At 33.7% G+C, this 26,157-nt stretch overlaps 1 protein-coding gene and 1 long non-coding RNA gene across 10 annotated transcripts in view; one reads left to right on the forward strand and one right to left on the reverse strand.

The window, feature by feature from the left end:
- The window catches only part of LOC115442604 (eye-specific diacylglycerol kinase), a 130,164-nt gene that overhangs the window by 90,238 nt on the left and 13,769 nt on the right, over positions 1-26,157 (forward strand). For 7 of the 8 annotated variants that reach the window (XM_030167683.2, XM_037441636.1, XM_037441633.1 and 4 more), the window contains 10 exons: positions 6,988-7,126; positions 9,307-9,510; positions 16,086-16,175; positions 16,495-16,624; positions 16,735-17,041; positions 17,875-18,043; positions 22,662-22,878; positions 23,766-23,958; positions 24,199-24,301; positions 25,214-25,404. In XM_030167683.2, coding sequence (XP_030023543.2) covers positions 6,988-7,126; positions 9,307-9,510; positions 16,086-16,175; positions 16,495-16,624; positions 16,735-17,041; positions 17,875-18,043; positions 22,662-22,878; positions 23,766-23,958; positions 24,199-24,301; positions 25,214-25,404 — 1,743 coding nt within the window. The remainder of the gene's footprint in view (positions 1-6,987; positions 7,127-9,306; positions 9,511-16,085; positions 16,176-16,494; positions 16,625-16,734; positions 17,042-17,874; positions 18,044-22,661; positions 22,879-23,765; positions 23,959-24,198; positions 24,302-25,213; positions 25,405-26,157) is intronic. The other variant, XM_037441635.1, reaches the window with a different exon arrangement.
- Positions 184-25,627, reverse strand: LOC119190232. 2 transcript variants are annotated; one of them, XR_005112822.1, is made up of 2 exons: positions 25,559-25,627; positions 184-459 (listed from the first exon to the last, which is right to left on the reverse strand). It is a non-coding gene; the product is annotated as an uncharacterized LOC119190232 (long non-coding RNA). The 2 variants fall into 2 exon arrangements; XR_005112821.1 differs by lacking the exon at positions 25,559-25,627 and adding an exon at positions 548-726.

Here is a 26,157-nt window from a genome sequence, read left to right on the forward strand (position 1 = left end):
ACTGGTATAAACGGCACTTTATTTCTAAGAAAGAGCTTACCTAGTGGAAATAAATACTTATTCAAATTGTAATAAACGCCAAGTATAAAATCCTTAGAATTATAGTAACGAGGTTAAATTACACAAGTACGTCGTACCTGCCAGTTCACGCTATGTGGTTTTATCAGTAATTAAGAATTTAGCTTCATCACTAAACAATGGTTTATTCAGGTAAAATGACAATCAATTTTACAAATTTACAATAGCACAGACGCTATGCACGCACCGCCGCTTCGACCTTGGGCCCCAACACTGCACAGTTCATGGTTTCACATCGGTGACACCGCCAGCTGTTGGTGCTAGGTACCAGGTGCTCACTGCTCACGCACTCCAGGTGGTACTGCGACGAACACAAACTGCATTTTATTGAGGCGCAGCCTTCCATGGTACGGTTACAGCATGCACAATCCATTTTGAAATCTGTAACAGACGAAGTATAGTAAATATTTGCGTTATGGAATATTCAACATTTAGTTCACACTTTAAAAGAATATTATATTATAGGTACTTTCACAATTTTATGTGCGGGTTGTTAGTTTTATATTTTTATAAGCTAATAAGAAAACTTTAATTTTTTTTGTACGATTTTAAATATTGTATCTTGGCCAACGGAATACGAATGAATTTTTTCTTGACAGAATTTTACTCGTTCATGTTTTCTAGTGTTCGATATTTGAATGAGACAGAATATTATATTTATGTATTCAGCCAGTTTTACTTCAATTATAATCATTACAATACCTACATATGTAATTCATTAATTATTTATTATATTTTTAACAAATAATATCAATACCAAATTGACAGAAAATAGTAAATAGCAAAAAACAAATTAATTCAAAAAATTACACATTGGTTGTTACATGCGAATTTTCTACACAATTTGACCTGTACATGGAGGCACGTCTTGAATATAAATTCAGATCAATAAAAACATACACCGATATGTTGCGCATAAATAAAAAGCAAGTCGACTTACAATTCATAAAACTCTACCGAATATTTTAATACATACTTATTAATTTTAGATTAGTAAATAACTAATCCATTTTCTATGGCTTTCCTACAATCGACTCATTTAATTATAAATAAAAAATATACGAACTTCTTCGTCCCACAGATGCTATAACAGTGTAACTGCTTTATTAGGTTGTAATTGTTATTGAAGATGTCGAAATGCGTTCAGTCTTATTTACTCTTGGTCTCGTTAGTTTGAAATTTTGTCCGATCAACCGTAACGTAAGCGAGATATCTGAAATTCTCAACTGAATTTGCAGAATTGATCAACAGATGCCCGTTGAATTTGAATTGTTACAACCCACCCAGATAGGGGGTAACTATATAATAGGCCTTTATGCCCTTTGTTTGAAGAAATAAAACATGCCTTACTGATCATATTTTTTTTACTTTACAAAATAACCTTGGCGTGTTAGAGTTTTCCTACTATCCTTATCTTTATTATATTAAAAAATATATTAAATATACAAAGTTTGAAAAGAAATAAACACATTTAAATCAAACAGATAAACCAATACCATAACGTAATGTTTAAAGTATATTTGTGTCCAAAACCTGTGTTATATGAGAAATTATTAATGTGGAATGTGGGAATCAATATAATACTCATGTGAACTGGCATACAACGTGACACTATGTTCATATATATTTGTTAGTGCTTAATAACTCATTTTAAATAACTACACTGCAACGCTATTCACAATTTTGTATTACATTCATTATTAAACGAGAATTAACAACAAAACTAGAATACAAATTGTGAATAATTTGTTTCCACATAGTGGCTAAATAATTTAGGTTAGCAGACTTTTTGACACAAGAGTATTGTTACATCGTTTAATGAATGTATTTTAATTTACTTAGTGTTAGATTATGTATAAAAGTGTACAGGTGGCCTTTTACTCTTTCTTTTTTTTTTATTCAACAAGAGCTTTTGCGACAGCGAAGATGCAAGTTAAAGCAAGTATATTTTGCTATAGCATAGACTGCTAAACGACCAAGAAACTCGTTGCAAGTACATCCAGTCTCACTGACTACGAAACCCAACAATAGATAGTCACATCATGACAGTTTTCTTTAAAATGTTAGCGCTCCTCAGGTCGATCTAGCTTATTGAAGCTGTAGATAATTATATCTGCAGCGTGACAAATATATCATTAGTGTAGATTATTGTATTTCTGCCGTCTTCTCTTGTAAATATCATATTGGTGTAGATTATTACAATTGTTGTACAAACTATTGTATTTCGCTCATGACGTTTTTTTGTAAAAAAAAATTAAAAAACGAGGTATCATATTTTTTTTCATTCATGTTAACTAATGATGGACACAACAATACGCGCAAAGAGCATTTATAATACTACTGAAAAATAGGCACTACATTCCAAATTGACATTCTCTTTGTATTATTATCTCAGCAACTCAAAGAGAATTATAATATAGTGCTACTTCTATGCTTGTCATTGTTCTGAGGATTATTATATAAATTCGGTTATCAGATTTGACAGTGATAAAATATGTATCGTATAAACAGTAGGAATGTTAACACAGAAGTTTGAAATAAAATTACAGCCTTTGTTATGCTAAATGATAGTTTTCGGATACCAATCAATTTGTAAGTATCCACACTATACCGATTTGTTGTTGAATGTTAATCAAAGTGTACCATTTTGAGTCCACTCCCCGACTTACCGCCGCCTACACAAGGACTTGAACTACTGCCCCGTGCCGTACCCTCTCAACGTACAAGAGGACCTCTATTCTTGAACAAGTACTTGTAGCGTCACACAAAAGGAAGGTACAACACAATCAATCACTTTTAGGCACCTGCTTATTTTCGTTTATTGCATTCCGTCGTTAACAGGGTTCCCACGATCAGGTTTCAGAGATTTTCTTTGCGATTTTTGATCATTCTCAATAAATTATTTTGCTCGTCGCAAGTAAACTTGTTTATGATATGCCTAATATTATCTCAGATGTACTACTTATCACTCTATAAAATATTTAGCACTAAATGACCCATACACTGCAGTGGAGGGAAACTTAATGAGAAAAATATTGGTATTTAAAAAATTACTTATGAGGTATTTCATTATGTTTCAAATCAGTGTTGCTATAAAACATTGCGTTTTTGAGGCTACACGGGCGATTGTATGGTTTTTATAGAAAGTTATATCTAAAATTCTCTGATAGTAAAAAACGGTTTGGTAATGATAAAATATAGTACGGGCCGCAAATAGTATTTCATTTTATCACATCGTGTTTGTAGAAAGGACTAGACAATCTGAGTGCCCGAATTCCTCGTCCTGATTTATTTGATTTAGATTCTACGAGTATACCCTCTTCTACGTATTTGTACGAAATAGTGTTATCCGAGAAGACACATAATCAAATATCACTGTGTGAATAACACATACGTTTATTTTGTAATACCGTAATAAGCTTTTTATTGATTCAGGTGATATTTCAAGGTGACATAAGAGATTTGATACTTTTGTCCATGACTTTTTAGAAAATCGTTGATCTTTTTGTGGTTGGTGCTTATTCAAGATTTGTTCAAGATAAAAATTTACCTGTAAGAAATATTTCTTAAAGGTGAAACAAAATGTAATAATTCGTTTAGAGTTTCGTTTTATAACTTAATAACACGCGAATCCGTTATTATATCCTTACGTACACCTCATGTGTCTTTGGTAAAAGTTATTCCTTTTATATTAAGAAACATAAGCCAATGCTTACATTTTGGTAAATTTAGTAATATAAAACTGTCCTCTTCAGTTTAGCTCAAGGTTAAATTAATCATAAATTTAATAAAACAAGGCAAAGACGCCCAAGATACTGACGAATGTTGTAATTAAGCCGACCGTCCGAGAAGCAAGGATTCCTGGCGCTGCGGAAGGAGGTTTCGTGTGTATTTTTTAGGTAGAAACAATTACTCAAAATTTTATAAACTTAGATGTAGCTAGGCTCTGTTTAAAATTATAATGAATTAAAACAATATTTATCCGTTACCCATTTGTTAAGTATATCTGAATTCTTAATTTAAGGGGCACTATTATGAAGGAGCTCTGATAATATTTTCATGAAAATCTTCGCCTATGTAAACTTCATAATGTTATCAATTTTGAATGCATTCTAATATTATAAAGTTACTCAGCCTATTTGTCGGTCTGATACGCTTTACAGGTACACTATATAACCGATTCTATAAAAAATTATGCGAAGTATGTTCGAACTACAGGAAAGAATTATCGTCTGCTGTATCCTGAAATAGTATTTAGTATGGCTTTTATCCCCATAATAGTTATCACGTGGGCAGGGCCGCGAGTTAAAGCTAGTTGTCTATAATTGCAACCAAGTCCCGCAACTTAGTACTGACTTTTTTACTACTAGAACTATATATAAGTACTATACTTGTTTTGTGCTACTTGATAAACGCCACAATAAAACGTTGAAATTTTTAAACATAGATTACTCTCAAACATATTATCTTAATAACAAACGTTATTTTGATAAGTTAGAAATTCTTGTCTATGGTGTAATAGAATCCATGACTGCCCTCTCGACAGACCTATTTCTATCACAAAACTATCACTGGTATACTGTAATTTTCCTAGAAATTAAACAAATTAATTGCGAAATAAATTCGTTAAATAATTAGTTTTGTTTAAATTTCGAACATTCGCAAAAGATAAGAAATCATTATTAATCTTTCTTCGGCGTAAATACTAAATAAAATGATAATTATAATAACAATATTAAATATTTTCATATATTTTCCAAGCTTTATTTATGATTGGGTGCTATGTTATGTAGATTACTGAAGTACTCTCAAACTATACGTTGTAAATAATTCAGCAACAAAAACACTAAAACATTTCCCCGGTGGCAAGTTTTTTATTCATCATATTGCCTCCCTGTTTCTAGTTGTTGATTTTTCGCCGCAACATAATCAAAATTTCACTTAGCTTATTGTCATAATCCTCGTCTGTGTATACGATGCTGAGACCATCTGACTCAGAAGTTTTGTAAAACTAAAACCACATTATTGTTTTCTTTTGTTCAAAATAACAAGTTTTTTTTTATAAAGTGTAATATAGCCACTAAGAGTAACAAGCAATTTATATTTTTATATTAATTTTTAATATTTAATACTTATTACTCGCTTTTGATAATTTTAATGAGTAAGGGGAAGGATAGATTATAGCCACGGAGTCACATACCCCTGTAATAACGACCTTATGTCTAGAAGCTAATTCCTCACACACTGTACATATAGCATGCGACCATTCTCTGAAAATTACCCTACTGATTTTAACTTCTTTTATTTTAGACGCTTAAAACCTTTCTTGTTACAAACTGACCCGCGATTTATTTCATCTAGTACATAAATCTTGTTCTTGTAAATGACTTGTAAAGTCGTGGGATTGTTGCAACGGAGTGATGGCCTTTCCATCTCGAATGCACAACCTCGAACAATCGCTCTTGTTAAATAAAGAACCTTATACCATAGTAAGACAAATTGCACCATCAGAATGAAATAGCAATATTTTTACTTGCACGCCAAAGTTTCCCTTTGCTCCTGATAATAAATGGAGTACGCCCCCATAGAACGTTGACTGGTGATGATTAGCTCTCGACCGTCGACACGATTATGCCGGCTTGTTGGAATCGGATATTCACAGGCAGATCCCAGAAAGCGACACACGTACATGGGCCACTATGGCGGGATTTAACAGCTCGTGTACGGTGATCGCTATCCGGGTGGATATAAAGTATATCGTTCCACAGCAAATTCTTTCAGAAGTTTTAAAGAGAGTCTTAATGACCGAAATTTTAGGAAGCCTTCTTCTGAATATTGTGCTAATAGACGTAATCTACAATTAATGAGTTTGCTCAAAATGGTACAACTACAACTTCAAAGCTTTAAAAGCTTTGAAGTTTACAAGGTCTACGTGGGCACATTCATAAATTATCTATTTACAAGTAGCTAATTAGCTGAAGAATTGTTAAACCAATAGGTAATGTAAAAAGCATTGGTAGAATAACTTTGGCAGAACTAACAGTATCCTTACCGTCATTACTGTCTATGAAAATGTTTCTTTATTTACTTTACATATTTTTATAAAGGAAAATCTCTCGTCGCGTCTGTCTGTTTGTCTGAACGCGACAAACTTAAAAACTGGTTTCAATAAAATTTGGTATGGACATAACCTTAAAAATAACCGACATAGGCTACTTTTAATCCCGGAAAAATATTATATTATGCACAGGAATATTTTGAATGAAACCACAGTTAGTGTTATTTTCATCTACTTGAAAATAATACTAACTCAAAATAAGTTACCCGAACCATAAGTGTAAAATAAAAAGTGCAAGTTTCGACTAAAATAAATATGAATAAAAAGTAATTTTAATTTTGCCCGCCCTAATGCGATTACTACTACTTACTCCAAGAGTATTTGTCGCAGCGGCAACGTCACACTTTCAGTCAGAAATATTTTCACGCACGCGTCATATTCGCACGAAACTACAAAATAATCGAAATATCAATACAGCAAATCCGAGAGTTTTGGTAAAAATATTCATTAATCATGGATAATTTTTGGCACAATGCTAGCAGAGGGAAAGACAAGTATGTGGTTACTTTTAACAACAAAATGCCCTGTGTAGCGGGACTTTTATTCCAGTAAAACTCTTTCACGCAGGCGAAGCCGCTAGCAAAAGCTAGTTGTACATATATTAATAGATCTGGTAATTACTCTAGGATTAACATAATATAGCTACCGATATGTAGAATAAGTACGACGTACACGACATTCGCTTTTGTAAGAACTTCAGAACAGTAATACTATGCATATTATTAATAATAAACGTATTATATAAGTATTGGTATTGTCAGGCATTTATTTAATTTCGGTTTTGTTGACAGACGAGGCGGCGACGTGGGAGGCGCCCGGGTGCTGCGCTCGACGCCTGACTGGGGCGACGCGGCAATCAGCGGCGAACACCTCTGGTCGCCCACTTCCGTGTCCGGAGATTGCTGTTATGTTGGCGACGCGGAATGCCAGGTTAACAACTTATCCTCAGTCTCCAGTGATATTTTTTATATTCGAATACGTTAAAGTTGGTGCTAAATACAGTCAGTGCTATTAAAACAAAGAACAGTTTTCGAGAGAAATAGGTCGTTTTTGCAATGATGATAATATTTGTATTTAATACTTAGCATGTATTATTTCTTGTGCAAATATTATCAGTTTTGCATTGTGTAACGCAAACTCACAAACACAAAGCAAAATAATTGGCACTTAATAAATTTATTGCATGATGCCATATTATTATGACGGAGAAGCGGGATATTCGTGGAACATAGTAAGTATTATGTTAATCTGAATAGCGATACGCATTACAAATGTACATTTACATACAAATTATATTTGAATTTTGATACAAAAGCTCACCTCTTGTCCCCAATAATTAGGCAAAGATACAACTAGTACTCTGAGCCTATAATATTCACGTTTTCTAATTCCGGCACTATTAAAACATTAAGTGACAGATATATATTTTAAAAATCGAAAACCTCACAATTAAACATAGCTTGCTTCGGGAATCGAACCTGGTAACTCATGGTTTACGGTCCACGTATATTAAAACTAAACAAATGAGACAATTAGTACCTACCTATCAATAAAACTGTTAGCTATGTCGCAGAAATGTAATGGGCATCTACAGAAATGAATTTTTAATGCAGGTCTTCAACTTTAAAAGCCAATACTGAACTAATAAATTATTCAAGGAAAGCGGGAGAGAGTTATAAAAAACAATACTAGAACTTTTCTCAAAGATTATCTATTCTGTGAGGAATTTTCACCGTCCTGCGCCATTAAAAATAAAAAAGGTAAAACGTTTTATGTTCGAAACTCAGAAAGGTAAAAGATTAATATTATACGGCCTTCTCAATTTCAATATGCAAGGTGACTCAGTAATACAATATGTATAAATACATATCGCCTTATAAAATATTTTATTTATATACATTTAAAACCAATTGCGAAATTGAGCATATGTTGGTACCTTTTCTGTAGCAATTCTGCTCATATAAAAGTCCTTTTCCGCTGCGTATGTGTGAATTTAGGGCTTAGTATATATACATACTGAATTTATTCAGCCGTGTGTGGGGTTACTTAAAACAAAACTAAACATACAAATATATTAACTAAGTTACAAGTTACAAGTTACAATATTAGTACTATAACTAAGAAAGGCACGTTGTCTAAAGCCATTCACTTATTTTTAGAAGTTGTTAAAATATTTTTACGAAGCGATAGTTCATAACATAAACATTTTTTACAAATGCAAAACAACCCTTTTTAGTTATATTTCAAACAATTTATCTCCCAATCTAATTATAAAATGTATGGTTGGCGAATACTCTATATAATTCTTCACAATAGAGCTCTTAAATAACAGTGAATAGCGGTATTGGAACGAAAAACCTATTGAGTTCATACAAACAGCGGTGAATCAGTCTGCAAACAATTCAGCAAGTGCTAGCCGAGCAACAGGGTAAGAAATTGTAATTTCCCCGACAACCATTAACAAGTTTCCTGCCTATTGTGTGGACGGTCGGCCGTAGTTGAATGTAAGATTAATGTCCCATGCCCGTGTAGCCTATTACTGTGACGTTGACCCGCTATTGCCGATACAACAAAAGCCTGTCTTCAGGCTTATGTTGTCGATCGCCTAATAACCGAGCTGCCCAAATTAATTTCATACCGTCACCTGCTTCGTATTTTCTTTATTTTAATGTTTTTACTTTTCCACGTTCGATTATATTTCCTTTTATCATTATAATTTATGCATCGTAAGATATTGGTCTCAAGGCATATATTTTATTACATATTATTTCAGTTATTGTATTATTTTAATATTTACTAAAATAATTACATCATTATAATTTTCAATCGCTTAATCAATAAAAGCTTTTATATTAATTTGAATTTTTCCCAAGGGATTTTGTTTAAAATTCATATTTAATAAAATAACATGGGGCTCGTAGAGGTCGTTTTCTTTGTACAAAATGTAATAATGGATGTTCTTAACATACTTCATATTTCTAACATCCCAACGTTCGTAAATTGTAACTTTAAGCAAAATACCAAAAAAATAAATTAGAAATTAGTCTCTACGCACTTTAATTATGTATTAACGAATATTTATTTAGCAAATAATGTATTTGTGGTAACAGAAACACGGTTCCCGTATGAAATGCTCTGCATGCAAGATCGTGGCGCACATAGCGTGCATCGACATCCTGATGGACCGCGTGCAGTTCACGTGCAAGCCCACGTTCCGTGACGTGGGTGTGCGCCAATACCGCGAGCAGACCGTCACGCACCATCACTGGGTGCATCGCCGCTCCGAGAAGGGCAAGTGCAAGGCTTGCGGGAAGGTAACTCCACCTCATTACTGCTCGCCAATACGTAATTTCACGCATATTGGTCCTGTCTGACGTCCGTTAAATTAGTTTACATTGTATTTTATATTTCCCTCAGTATGTTGTAACCGTACTATCTAGCTGCTTATTACAACAACTTAATTTACTATATTTCAACGGACGGCAGATTACCATAAATTAATTTTATAAAGAAGTTATTATTTTAGGTGTTTGTAACACAGTAGTTAACAATTCTGCACGCCTGTGTGACTAAACATTCGCTACATAGAAACATATTTTATTTAGGGCTTTTAATACATTTGTTTTGAACTAAAATAAAACGGTATTCGTTGTAGTTATCACAAACTTAATATATTATATGTTTTCTGTTTGAAATAAATGCCTTTATATCAAGGTTAAAGAAAATTAATATAATTTGTTAATTAACTATTTAGTCGGACCATTCATTAATATGTATGGCTCGAGCTTAGACCGCTGTCATGCAATCAACATTTCTAGAAGTTGCTTCGATAGACAAAGCCATTACATTAAAAGTTCTTTTACTTGGGCCAGTTAATTGGACCGTTAATAATTAAGCACCCGTAAGTAAGTCCGTACGTCGGGTTACAATTAATGGAAAAGTTTTCCAGTAGGTACTTAATGTTCCTTATTTCAGTTTAATTTACAATCGTATCACATTCAATAAGTACCTACATATTATTATATATTTGCCCTTTTATTTTATTCAGTTAACAGATGTGTACGATTAATTTTAAATGTTGCTGGTTTACGTAAATTTATGTAAAATGAAACTATTTAACATAATTGGGTATTTGACAAATTTTCGTAAAGTACTTTAAAATGTTCTAGAGTCACTAAAGATACGCTTGACAATTGTTTTTTTTATATTTAGAGCCATTTTAATAGCTAAAAGACAGTTTTAATAATTACATTTTGTGTTTCCCACTAAAACGCTAAGTCACGTGACAAATAAGGGGCGTGACGTCATGATGTAATACTCTTAATATAAACAATACGTGAGATTCGTTTATTATTCAAGATTATAAAAAGGCCAATACAATAAAATACCTTATAAGTAGCACACCTGATGGTATTATTAACTACATTTCTCCTGGTTATGGTGGCAGGATTAGCGATGTATGTTTGGTTGAAAATTGCAACTTTTTAGATCATTGGGAACCTGGTGCGATTATACTAGCTGATAGAGGATTCAAGCATATTGAGCAACTGTTATTACAAAAGGGATGCAGTTTAGTAAGACCGCCAAGTGTATCAGTTAAGTCTAATTAAACCAAAGTTGAAGCTCCAAAAACTAACCCCCTTATTCATAAACGTTTTTTATCTAAGGACGGAGTAAAGCTGTGATAACAAGCCTGTTTCTCAGTGCCCAACGGCACTGAGAAATAGACATAGGGCCGTTGTGATTGGTTATTATTGTTGTATTTCAATATCAGCCAATCCCAACGGCCCTACGTCTACGCACTGCGAAAACTGCCATGCCGTCAGCACTGAGAAACAGACTTGTTATCACAGCCTTACTCGATCGTTCGATAAAAAACGTCTATGAATAAGGGGGTAAGGAGATAGCAAGTTTACTGATACACATTGAAAGAGTCATCCGACGTCTAAGGGAGTTCTCAATGTTTTTTATAATAAGTTTGTAATTTGTAACCTTTGAAATTGTAAACAAATTCGGTTATTTACAATAAAAAATTATTATTATTATTAATGTTAAAACTGCATTCAGTTGTCAATACAAATTTAATTAAGTTTTTGGACGATTGCATTGTTATTGCACGTGCCTTAATTAATTTACTAGGCTCCTTAATTAAAAACATTTGACGAATAAAAACAAAATTTAGAATATAATGTTTTATTTTCCTATATTAAGGTGGTAGCTCAAGGTCCATTTTCATACATTTTGTTTCGGCTTTAATCTGGGTAACTAAACAAGTATTGGCAAGTAAAGAATTTAAATTCATGTCTAGTTAGTGATTAGTTCTCGCAGTTGAAAGAAAAATGTAAAAATAATTAATAATCATGGATATTTCGGCCTTTAAAATTTAATATGACGAAATTTTAAAGGCAGAAATATCCATGATTATTAATTATTTTTACATTTTTCTTCAACTGCGAGAACTAATCACTAACTAGACGTGAATTTAAATTCTTTACTTGCCAATACTTGTTTAGTTACCCAGATTAAAGCCGACCTTAAGTTATAAAAATAAGTTTTTACAATAGATTGTAAACATTATTCTTCCAAAACTTTACAACTTTAGATAAAATATCATTTACTTTGATCTCATCATACTCTATTGGTATTACATGGACTTATTTATTTTTTTCAAATTCCCAATCTGCCACACAAAATAAACCTTTTGTTAAATTACTCACATACATTTGCAAAAGAACTTAGACTGCAAACTTTTCTGTGATTGTGTTGTTACATATATAGTATATAAAACTTTTTTGGCTTGTTGGACATTTAATTTCAATAACTGTGTCACCCTCTAAAATACCATCTGGCGATGCAGCTACCATTGGGAATTTTTGGCTAATAATAAAACCACATTCTGCAATCTTGTCATATTTTTTTTCCAACTCCTTTCTTACTACTTCTTCCAATGATTTTCCTCTTTTCATGGTTGGAGTATCTGGTACTTTAGCTCCCATTATTAAGGCAACCAAGGATCCAACAGTTATTTTGCATCGTGAAACATCAAATGCTTTTGATGCTTTTATTCCTGAAAAGAAAATTCATTTTTTTTTAAATGTTAAACTAGTGACTATCTGGTGGCCACATATACATTTATATCCCCACTAGGATGCCCTGTAGAATGGGTGCCCAACACATATGAATGTGAACACAAACATCAAAGACTAGTAAAGCTACAAGACTAATTTACATTTTGAGATTGCATCTCACATGGAAACATATAATTCCAATATATATTGATCTAAGACAGCATTTTCCAAACTTTCTTAGCTGTGGACCACTAAATGAGCAAAGATGATCACCACAGACCTCCTTAAATCACAATAAAATGCTTCTCTTAAGCACAACCTGAAACTTCATATAGCTTTAACATTGAAATCAGCCAACTCTAGATATGTCCACAGACCCCAAGTTGGGAATTTTGCTCTAGAACATTGATTTTAAATATCTTATTAGTTCAATACTTACAGTATCAAATCACATTTAAAAAGGCAACATCACATTTAAAATGCAATCAAATACCTATAAATAAATAATACCTTAACTCATGCCATGCTTGAATTTCGTGTTGTGCTCGAGTCAGACTTTCCACAAAATTTATATTTTCTTGTGTAAAAACACCATTAATTTTGGCTAAAAACGTTTCACAGTCACTTCCTTTCTTATGCTTGATGCTCTAATAATGCATCGAGAACTGAAGAATGTCGGGCACTTTGTAATCAGCTTGATGTTTTAGGATTTGAGTTAGCATATGAATTAGCATCATCACCATACAACTGTCTTGATGATCTGTAAAAATAGAAATAAAGCATCACAGATAGCTACAATACGAGAAACTTTTCGTTGAAAAGATTTTACACAAATAACAGGTACCTAACCAGAGTAAGATTCTTATAAGTTATGATTTTATTGGTAACGTAAAAAAAGTATTATTTGTATTTATAGTCTACAAAGTAAACATGTACCTATCATATACATGACACGAAGGTTATTTTATAGCAAAACAAAATAAGGCTAAGTACATAAATCAAACTGTAATCTATTGTGAATTGAACAAAATATCAGAAAAGGATAGTTTTGTACTTACAATGAAGTTTTCACGTTCCTCAATTCTGCAGAACAAAAGTCCGAGTTTGAGGCAAAGAAATTTGCGATCATAAAAGACACAATTTTTGGCAAATTTGCACTGTCCGCTTGAATAAAACCAATTTCCATGTTTGTTTTCGGTGAAGTGCACTTTGGACACGAAATAATCAAATAAATATTAATGAAACCTGCGAAACGCGCCAAAATCTTTTTCGGAATTACAAGACCAATAGACAAGACATTACATATAATACATCGTGACGTCACGTTCTCTAGTCTTGCTCGCTTGAGACGTTTCTTGTAAATGATGCACAGATTCAAAAACTCTTATTTTTATTTAGGAAAATAAAATATTAAATAATTTTTATTTGTAATTTAAGTCAAATATTCTTAATTAACACCTTAAATTATATAATGTTCAATACCAAATTTATTTATTTCTTTACTATGTCAAATACCCAATTATGTTTGATCATTCTAATTTATATATTACACGCTATATTTTATCGCATTATTTAATGTAAAATATAACGTTTACACGTTCTGGAAACCTCATCGTTTCACATTTATAACTTCGCTCTGTTGGTCTTCGTATTTTGGAATAGAGCAATGCAAATATTCCGCTCTGGAATTGCAATTAGGGTGTAGCAGAAACCAGTGCAATATTACGGTATAGAACAAGATGCCGACATGAATGTCAATATATAAAATTAATACAAAGCAATGTACGTCCGTGTTTCATTCCATCATTATATTTTCCATAACTATTCATGAATACTTAACCTACACGTGGAATATGTATTCGTAATATGTATATACAACATTACAGTATGAACACGCAACCGTAAAAACAAATTAAATAATTACATACCTACTTATTGTATGTTGTTCTATTTAACTAAGGGCTTATTCTATATGTTCAAATTTTATTCGTGATTAACGCTTAAACAGCTAATGTCGGCAGTGCTCATCTGGAAAGCATAATATCTTCAGCATATATGGCAGCGTGACTTATGAATTTGGTCGTCTTATGTAATTTTTGACGAGTAGGATTCGTGAAACGTGCGCTTGGTTACATATTAATATAAATTTATTTCGAATAACTCGAACGTCACGCTCCTTCAATATGTTACAGTATGAAATCATGCATTATACAATTAGTCGTCTGTTGAAATTATCATGAATTAATGATGAGATATGTCTATAGTGAGTCGTCATTCTTCATTCTGCTATTCATTCAGTCCCGTCTGTGCGGAAGAGTCGACTCTCTGTTAACTCGAAATCATTTGCATTTACCTCGACAAGTGTAGTTCGCATGCGACACGAACACCACGGCACCAGCTCCACGCGAAATTAATACTTCATTTTTAATGACGCACAGCACTATATGCGGCCACTTTGTACTTAAAAATCAAGGTCTTATATTTCGAGCGTTTCATTTTATTTTAAACTCAAAACTTATATGACTGATTTGTAACTTATTTATCTCTAATACATTTATCAAGTCTACATTTACAAATTACAAAGCTCCGCTTAACCCCTCCAAAACGAAATAAAAGTCAGCATTTTCATTTTAGTTAATATGCCTACTTTAGCCGTGTAAAAACGCGCGTGTAAAGTATGAGGGTGCGTTGTGTACTATATAATTTTAACAGACTAATGAATGTGTCTGAAACAACAATTTAGTCGCCTGACTCGTACGTAAACATACATTAATCATTTACTTATAAAAAATAACATGTTTTAGCTATAATTAAGTTTCTTCTTTCTTTCCATTTCAACAAAGTTATTTTTTAATGTAACAATAAGTAATGTTAACCTTATTTTATTTGTGTATAACAAATAGAAATTTATAATTTTATTTTAGGACAACTTTAAGGTAGTTAATATCGGGCGTCTATTGCAAAATTTTCTTTTTATACTGAATGACATTCGTCAACTTGCCGCGTATTTTCACAAGACCCTACTCTTAATATTTTTCGCGCGGAAAATGTTTACGGAAAAATCACTTAACGATTACTCAATTTATACATTATAGCACCCACTCACGATCACTACCTAAAAGTTAAAACATGTTTTCGCTTCATATCTACATACCTACATACACAAGTAAAATGTACTTAATGACGTATTCATAGCTACAAGTGTTGTATTCGGTAAATATTATACACACACATACTCACGCCTTTTATCCCCAAAAGGGTAGGCAGAGACGCAACTGGTGCACCCATTTTCTGCCGTGTTTATTCCGTCCAACGATGTGCTAAGGGCCGAACTTATTTTGTTATTAAGTTACAAATGGACACAAATTCTAGACTCCGGGTTGACATTATTAGAAAAAACTTAATATCCCCGCCCCGGGGATCGAACTCGAGGCTGCACTGCAGTCGTACCGTAATACAACTACGCCACCGAGGCAACCATATAATGTAATTTATTTATAGGCCCAAGTTTACTAATGTTAAAATTTCTTGGAATTTTGTCGAAAAAATTATAAAATATACGTAGTCATAATGACTACAAAGTTGTAATAATAACGGGACAATGGGGATAAAGGACAAAATAAAAGATAAAATGAAATCAACTAAATGTATATTTGATGACCATTAAAGTGTTTTTGTTTATTTTTAGCTGCCTTATTGTGTAATTGTCTTGTGTGATCGTTTTTAATGTTGTTTTGGGCTGTATTATAGTTTTATTGATCACGTGAGCACTTTGTGTCCTCATTTAGCATGTGTGTTGCATGGTTGTCTTGCTGTCACAGTCATTCCGGCGCAGTTGCTGTGGATGGTGCATACCGTCACGCCACTCTGTAGACAAGGCTATACAAGTAGACAATGACGTTGTCAACCATGTGCGTATATCATACCGAGTACATTACTGGTGCGTTGGTTCTCAAGCACGCTGGAGACAGATATTCCCGTGATCGTTGTAAATCAAAACATGCTTTCGTTTGAAACTTATATCATCGTTTATGGATGGCGCTGATATTGTTGGGGTCAGTCATCCTCACCCACCCAAAAAACATTCCTGGAATATCTGTACTTAAAATCCAGCTTGTTTATTTAATCATTGCTTGCTTTTCATTATAAAACGAAATGATTTTTCATGCATGCAGTTCGGTTTCGAAATGTGTCTCATAAAATTAAAACTGTGACGTTTTTTGTTGACAGTCGCTGCAAGCTAAATTATCGTTCAGCTCGAAAGAGATCGTAGCCTTGAGTTGTTCGTGGTGCAAAGATGCCTACCACAACAAAGAAAGTTGCTTCAACCTTCAGCGAATAGGGGAAGAGTGTTCGTTAGGTACGCTATATTTAGATTTCCTCAATTTTACTCGTGTCACGGATTTTCTGTGAATCGCGGATAATGTTACATTATGTAACTGTCTAAATGTTTGTTTTGATTTTAATCAGGTTGTCAGTCGAATATAATAGTGCCACCCTCGTGGATCGTGAAACTGCCAAGGAGAGGCAGTTTCAAATCGTCCTTAAGAAAGTCACCTAAGAAAAAAAGTGCTTCCAAAAAGAAAGGGAAGGACACCAAAAATGACCAGAGAACATTTGTGATAAAGCCGATACCCACGGCTAGTGTAAAACCTGTGCTGGTATTTATAAATCCCAAGAGTGGTGGCAACCAGGGCGCAAAACTACTCCAAAAGTTCCAGTGGCTGTTGAATCCTCGACAGGTGTTCGACCTTACGCAGGGCGGTCCAGGACCTGGGTATTTATACCATATTCCCTTATTAGAAAGGATGTTAAATGTTTTATAAATTGCAAATAATCTACGAATATTAGCCCCACTTTGTTACGTGAAGGCATTAGGAAATTTACATAATAAAGATCTTTATACCCACTGTTCGACTTTGCCAATAGATAAATCGTTCAAAACTATTAGTCTTTGGAAAGGGGCTTATTACATTATGTTTATTATGGATTCATTTAAAGAATATGGCAAGATTTATATGAAAATTGGATACATCTTTTTTAATGAACATAAGTATATATATATAAAATAAATTTGCAAATTTTGTTGGGCACTTATTTATTAAATGAATTTGGACATACATCGCTTATGTTGTACTTTATCCGAACATATATGTGTATACCTCAAGACGTCATATGCGAATCAGACAAACAACCATACATTTATAACCCAAAATGAACGCAAATGTTAAATTTATTTCTGAAATTAAGCTATCGGTCATTACGCGACATGACAACATACGAATACCGAGCGTCCATTAAAGCTCGAAAATTAAAAATCCCCAGAGGCTAAGTGTCATAACGTGCTTGAAACCGCCGATAATATTAATAACTCCGTTACTAAAATTTCCTAGAGGTTGGCTCTTAATTACGGCTCGACGTTTTATTTATAAAAATCGCACATTTTATAATCGTTACAAATGATACTTCTACAAAAATTATGCACAAGCTATTTATCCCGGGGTTTATTTATAAATACAAGAAAGCAATTTAATTCGGCGTAGTTTTTTGTCTTATTCTGGTAACACACTTTCCTTTGAACAGAAGAATAAGGTTAATGTTGAATTTCAGATTGGAGTTATTTCGAAAGGTGCCTAATTTGCGTGTGCTTGCGTGCGGCGGTGACGGTACGGTGGGCTGGGTGCTGAGCGTGCTGGACCGCATCGGCTCGCGGCCCGCTGTCGGAGTGCTGCCGCTCGGCACCGGTAATGATCTTGCCAGAGCACTCGGTTGGGGCGGGGTGAGTTCATTATATAATATTATAAAATATTTTCCATGACTATGTAACTAGTAAGATTTATAAGATTATGAGAGTAAAGGAACCTGCGTATTGTGCAAACACTTGTTCACTAAGTATAATATCTCTTGCGTACTTGGCTGATCTCCATTGTGATTGGCCGCCATGGCCGAAATTCGGCTAGGAAGGAGTCAAAGTCAACTAGTTAAGATATTTGTAATAATTAGTGTAGCAAGCGTATGCGGTTTCAAACCGGCCGGCATAATTGTGTTACTTGGTGAGGGATAATCATTTTTAGTCAGTTTGTCTTGACGCCACTCCACTTACTATTAGGTGCAGTGCAGTGAAGTCACTTCGCCTTGCCCATATTAAAAAAACGCATCGCATTTGTTTTAGTTTATGGTTTAATAGAAATTTTACTATTAAGACCATGATGAAAGTTAAGTTTATTAAGTTAGCCTGAGTTGAGGATTGACATAAAATTCGTCTTTGTCACGACTGCAGTGCACACGCGTACCGCCTATGCAGAGGTGTAACGAGCATACTCATACTGCGCCAACGGTATTTCCCATTATTTGATGGGAGTCAACTTAAAGCCATATGGGCCACAAATCGAATGTCATATTAATCATGTTTTATAACCGATAAACTGCATATAACTAACCGAAATGGGTTCGTTTTTTATAACTCAGTAGAGGAACATCGTAGCAAATGTAAAATCAGGTGTTAATTATAAAATACTACAATATAATATGACTTTACGACACATAAAATCCGTTAAAAGGTCACTGGCGGATTTACTTATTAAAAAATCTGCACGTCAAAGAGAATCGGACCTAGCTTTTCTCGTTACACAAACTGAACCGCTGAATAATTTCAAAGGGTCCGACACGTTGATGTTTTACCAATATGCCGTTACGTACACTTTGACCTGTTTGTGTTGGTATACGAGTATTTGACGGCTTGTTACAATATCACAATATCGCCGTAAACATTTTAAAGATAGGTAGGTACTTGTATATTTTCGAAGTTATCTTGGAACTTAGTAAAACTAATAACATTTTGTAACTTTTTATAAGTACGTACTGTATTCCAAGTGCTTAAACGTATTTTGTAATAAAAATATTTATATATAATATAAACTTTTATAAAATATATATTTTAATATACAGTATATGTAGATATGCGCAAACTGTATATTATATAAAAGTTGTGAAAATATGTTATTATATTCTGATTCATAGTTTCGCGTCTTGATACGTCGGTTATTTTACACTGTAGTCGTGTTACTATCATTTTATGATTATAACTGTTCACGACCTTACAAAATATATTAACTGAACGGATTTACGTCTCAACCACCCATTACAATATTATAGAAAATATTTCAAACAAAATGTTGCACTATTAAATTGTTATTATCACTATCAAGTTGTTCTAAATTAATAACCAATTGTATTCAAATTAATTGACATTACAATTCTAGGTCAACGTAATTACTTTACGGTTTTAATAACTTAATTTAATTATGTGTCGGTTTTACTAATTTGTCTAGGGACTTCCAAGTTTCAGTGTCAGTTTGTACTTACTGTGAATACTGGCGTGCAGAACTTGCAGTGGCGTTTACATGGTCAAAGTAATCATGGTGGTAGTTATTATAAAGAAATAAGTAGGTTATTCATATTGTTAGTAGTTGTTTCTTGTTTCCAGAAAACGTAATAAAACAAACGATTGCTAAATAACGTGTAGAAGTTGATTCATCCAAGTATCCTTAGGTACATAAATATATTGATTTTCTTGTAAAACTTTTTAATTTATAAAATAAACAAATTGTCTTTCAGGAAAATAAATGGTTTAAAAAATATTTTTTAATGTAACGCAACCTCGTCTTGACAACTCATTCCCGACGGACTAGGTAAATGAAAAAGGGTGAAATGAGTGGATGAAAAATTGAATACGTGAATGGCCAACAATCGTAACGTTGTGCTTAATTTACTCACTGTTTTATTCATATGAATATATTGGAGAGAGAAAAATGTTTATGTAAATAAATATGCAAATTCCATGATTACCTGTTGTCGCTTCGTGCGAGACAATGTGCTTTAATGAGCCTATAAACAAAGTTTATCGCTTTACTCGAGAAAATTTTAGTATTCTCCAAAACGACAAACTTTCAGCGTTACGGATTTGCGTAATATTATGTCATTATTGTTACTCATTACACAGTCTTTATATAAGTTCCGAATTAGATTTTTCGGTTTAGTTGTTTTGTAAATATTTTCGTTTTGTTGCAGATATGAGAACTACGAAATTAGATTTGGAAGGGGTAATATAGATGAAATCAAGCACTTGTGTAGGACAATGTACTTAATAGTTTTATATTATTTAAACTCCGTTGTGTTACATGCGTAAAAGTACATGTCTTGCGATCCCACATTGGAGTAGGTCATGGGATAAGGTTTGGTGGAAAAAGCATTATAAATATTCTGGCCTGATTTAAATAGTTGCTTATATTTCACTATATTTTGTTTCAATTTTTTTTTAAACCATACATGTTATTATTTCCTTCTTATCATTTTCCTTTCAAAGAAATTGACGAAGAAATTTCAAGAAAGTCATTTGTATTATATACTATGTTAATACAATAGTATTACGACAATATTTAAGGTTAGGCAATCATATGCTATTCTTTCTGAATTATAGGCCCCGTTACAAAAAAAAATATAATCTCATCAAATATTTAAGTGATAACTAAATTTAATATGACAAACAACAGCTTAATAGTCGTCGTTATCAAATAACTTATATTTTTAACTCTTAGGCATACATATATTATAATGGATATATCCATGAAAATATGATTCACGAAATTGATACTTGAATTTTCATGTAATATCGAATCTTCGATATTGATATAACGGAAATAATGTACACACCTACCGGCTTCCCATATTGGCATGGATTAGACATGGGTCTCAATTTAATAGATATTAAAGTCTATATACATTTCGCAAAAAATACAGCGTCGATAAATGTTTTACGGTTATTTTTTGGTCCCCTGTTCGTTTTTTTTTCGTTTATACATACTTACATATATACTGGTACGCAGAACGTCTTCATTTTTATTAAGTTCAATATATTTTACCACTATGGTGAAACGCATTATAACGGGGAAAAAATTGTATTTGGGCATAAATTGATGATTTACTTATTGTATTAAATTTGCTTATTTATATAAGAAAATGAAACGAACAGCTAGATTGCATGATGATAAATGCTCATAAATACTAAATAGTACAAGTTCAGGATCTATAAGTACTTAAATTACAGTTTATTACCTGGGCCGATTCGTAACTATTTGTCAGTCGTCATGCTAAGACATCATTTAAGTCATGTGACGAATAATAATTATTTAACTGGTTTCAATATTCTATCAACTGAAACAATAAAAGAGACACACTAGTGTTTGCCGAGAGTCACCAGCAAAGAGAAAAAAATTACAATATTTCTTTCTATGCAATGTGCTCGCATTTATTTTAGTTGTTCTTGGCTTTAATTCGCTCTAATATTTTTATTTCAAATACAAAAGAAAATATTGCTCGAATCCCGTACTTCCAGGGCCACAGCATATACGCTACCACTAGACTTAGTAGACGACACATGGGTTATGCTTACCAGCATTAACCGATTAGGATAAAGTACGCTCATATATCATTCGTTATTCCACAAATCCCCTGAATAAATTGACATTTAATCATAAAGACGACGGATTAAGAGAAACGATCCGTCATCGATACGTATTTAATACATATTATGTTTTAAAAACAAGTCACATGTTTATTTATATTATATTAAAAGCTAGATGAAGTTGGACCATCAATTACCATGCGTTCAGAAACTCCAAAACCGAGGTTCACTAATGAAAATATTGCGTTGCCAAAAGTTTTGAACTTAAAACAAAGAGCAGCCGCCTAGTTTGTTACAAATGATCTGGCGCGAAAACTTTTGTATTAAATAAACTCGTGTACGGAACCTGTAACGATATGGCTTGCAAATAAAACTTATGGAAAGTTTAATTACTGTAGCTCTGTCTGATAACGTTATAACATCAAGTATTCATACCGACATCGATAGTTTAGATTTGATTTGTGTATCCCACCACTAACTTTACTAAGACCTCATTTTACGCGGCTTTTGTTTTCGCACTACGTCAACTGATTTCCATTTTCCACCCAGACTTTTGTTAGTAACGGCGATGATGATGTAATGATAGCGGTGAAAACTTTACTGTCATTATCCTCTAAAGTAACAAAATAAACAAAAAAAAGGTTAATAACAACACTAAGCATAGGTATGCCTAATTCGGTTAAAAATTCGTATTTGAAGAGACGCCGCAACCCTTCACGGTACTTATTTTAAAGTATCTACACACTTTTACAGCCAGAGCAATACTTTATATTCCAAATAAGCTGATACAATAAAATTAATTAAAGCTACTCATAGACAAACGTTATATATATCTAATTAGAAACTGCAACTCGCATTACAATGACGTCAGCAGTCTCATCTCGCATAATCCGGATATCGTACTGATTAAGCATAATATTATAATCTATCATAGGGTTACGAAGACGAACCGATATCGAAGATTCTCGCCAATATTGGAGAAAGTGACACAGTCCTGCTGGACCGCTGGCAGCTGACCGTGGAGCCTAACACAGCTGCCTCTGGACAAGACACCACCAACGCTAAGCCAGAACTGCCTCTCAATGTCGTCAACAATTATTTCTCATTCGGCGTCGACGCTCACATCGCCCTGGAGTTTCATGAAGCTAGAGGTAATATAAAATTTAATTTATAATTGGAATATGTAAGGGATAAAAAGAAGCCTAAGTGATAATCCTGGACATGGTCTATCTGTGTGCCAAATATCATCCAAATCCGTTCAGTTGTTGCTGGATTTACTATTAACAAATATCCACTACCTTCACAAACTTTAGCATTTATATTAGTAAGATAAGATAAAATACTTACCAACGACGCATAAATACAATATGAATATAAAGTATTATTGACGTCTGTAATTATTATCAATGTTATGACATTCAAATTGATAAAATCTCTGTCACAGCTGGACACAGCTACGATTTTCAAATAAATGGTTGTGAAAGCCAATACAAAATATTTGAAAACATATTTACTAGTTTGCTGCAAATATGATTTTCCACCTTGCGGAAAATTCATTTCCTACTTTATTCCGATGTTTCGAAGTTGAAGTAAAAGCCTCGCGGTATCATCCCTGGGCACCAGAATAACATTGAATAAATAAATAGCGGAATGTACTTCGTAGTTAAGTTTTTCTTCTTACTTTTGTGTTGGTTTTATACGGGCAATGGTAAGGTGAAACATTGCATCCTAAAGTGTTAATAGTTAGCAATTCAATTCGTATGTGACCTGGTTCCGTTGTGGAGGGTGGGCCGTGGGACTTTCTGTTCAAAAGCGTTTGTGTTACCAAGGGTGCGTGGATGTACACTCTATAGAAACTAAAGGCGATACGTTTATATGACGTTATACGTCTTTTGACATTCATTATTCGTATTTTTTACTTCTATTACTATTTTATCAAAGCCAAGTAACTTACGGTGATTTCTTTACACGTAAGACATGATTAATGATTGTAAAATTTGCTAGTTTCTAATAATAGACGTAGATTTATTTTAAACAGAGGCGCACCCAGAGAAGTTCAACTCTCGAATAAGAAACAAGCTGTTCTACGGAACTGCGGGAGGCAAGGATCTCATGCAACGCAAGTGGAAGGGACTGGCGGAGTTCGTCACTATGGAGTGCGACGGCAAAGATCTCACGCCAGTGCTCCGAGAGCACAAAGTACACGCTATCGTTTTTTTAAACATTCCAAGGTAACCATCACTTATAATTTGTCAGATTTAGTTACCCATTACATGGCTACCTCACTGTATATTTTCAATATTAATCTGTCAATTATATTGCTATTATCCATACAAGAGTTTCATAGCCCCAATGTATAATTTAACTCATATCCATTGGTACCAAGTGGCGCGCTACGAGTGTCCCCAAGGGCATCTTTTCTTTGCCACGTCAATACTTTATGAATGTTTACAAGCATTCTATATTTACAGTTACGGGGGTGGCACCCACCCTTGGAACAAGTCAGGAGGCTCTTTTGAGCCTTCTACTGAAGACGGATTAATAGAAGTAGTAGGATTAACCACATATCAACTGGTAAGTGCTAACGGCGACGGATCGATATCGTAAAATGTTTTCGTTAACGATTTGTTTTAGGTTGGTTTTCTTATCATATATACGATCGTCCATAATGCTCATGTGATCGCAATACTTCTTGAATGTATAATTTTTGTCTATTAATTGGTTATAAATATAATGACGCAATCACTATAATCAATCCTAGTAAAATGCTGTGATATTATTGACGTTTGTTTTTACAAAACATTCTCAAATCTTAGCGGTTTTTTTTATTAATTCAATAATTCTTATATTATACTTATTACAATAATAAAAACACTATTCTCGATAAGTTTATTGATTAGCTTTACTTGAAAATACAGTCTTCGAACCTAACTTATGACTTTGAATGTTTTTTTTTTCTCGATACAACTTTATTTCGATAACCAAGCCGCGTTTGAAATTTTATGTTATGTGTTATAATTACGGCTTTGCTTCGTGTACAAGTTTAAGATTCAATTAAGGACTATCTCGGTGGTGTAGTTATATTAGGGTACAACTAGGTGCTGAGGTCTCGGGTTCAATCCCGGGTCAGGCAAAGTATCGTATGAGCAACGTATATATTATCCATACATACACAGTGGGTCCTGGATATGATTGCCAGCCTGGACAATACTTTATGTGGGTTTTGCTTCCAAAATTTGCCCGAGGCTTGAAACCTTGGAGGGGATCGAGACTCGAAACCTCGAAAGGGATTAACTGCATGCTAGCAGGAGCATAAAACTGAGCCAAATCCTTTTCTATAACATGCTAGGAAAGTTTGTTTCGGCGACGCTACATTGCAGTGGGATAAGAAGAGGTAAAAGAATAATAATTAAAAAAATATTACCGTAGTTAATAACACACTTGATAAAATATTAGTTTATTTTTATTTCATATTATTTTCTCCAGCCTTTATTACAAGCTGGAGGTCACGGCACGTGTATCACGCAGTGCAAAACAGCAAAAATAGTGACCACAAAAGTGATACCGATGCAAGTGGATGGTGAGGCGTGTAGACTGGCACCCTCGGTCATCACATTGTCGCGCCTCAACCAAGCCACTATGCTCGCTAAGAAGAAGCCTGGCAGGACCATTGCGCCGTAAGTGATTTTAACTACACTAATAGACATATTGTGACTGAAGATTGATGGCTAAGAGGTAATAGTTTTATTTTTAATCGACCAATTGATGTATTTGCATCTTGAGTAGATTATTAAAGCATTATATCGATAGAGAAATAAGAATTATACGTACATATGTAAGCTTTCGTTAAATAGCGACGGCGACGCGACGCTGGCCCTCGACTCGTAAACGCCGACTGCAGCCGCTCTGTGACATATTCTATATTAACTAGTACATTACAAGCGCCCACGTCCACCAGTATAATATATCGTCGCTGCACCAGCGTCACGTCGCGTCGCCGTCTCGCTCCGTCCGCTTTTTGACGAAACCTTAATACGAGAAGAAATAACTTTGTACCTACCCCTTCGAAGCACAATGTGTAATAAAATAAAATTTATGTATATGTGTTACAAATATATCAAATTCGACAGTCAAATTTTGATCACTGGACGACCGACCACTAGTTTATTTATTTAGTTAAATTAATGCATAGAAAATATTTTCATCGTTCATAATTCAATATTTTTGTTTTATCTCGGTACTTAATTAATTCTAAAATATTTTATCGCCACACGAGATTCCTATTTGCATCGATGTGAGATGGCGTAGCCTCGTAGGTCTTAAGTGAAACTAACCGCTTTCAAATAAGCTACATTTAGCTCCTGCGTTTGTACTGTTGTAGCCTTTCTTTGGCTAATGTGGTATTTGAACAACACGGACGCTAAACTAAC

This window comes from Manduca sexta, chromosome 22, assembly GCF_014839805.1.
Source record: "Manduca sexta isolate Smith_Timp_Sample1 chromosome 22, JHU_Msex_v1.0, whole genome shotgun sequence".
In the NCBI taxonomy this organism is placed as follows: domain Eukaryota; kingdom Metazoa; phylum Arthropoda; class Insecta; order Lepidoptera; family Sphingidae; genus Manduca; species Manduca sexta.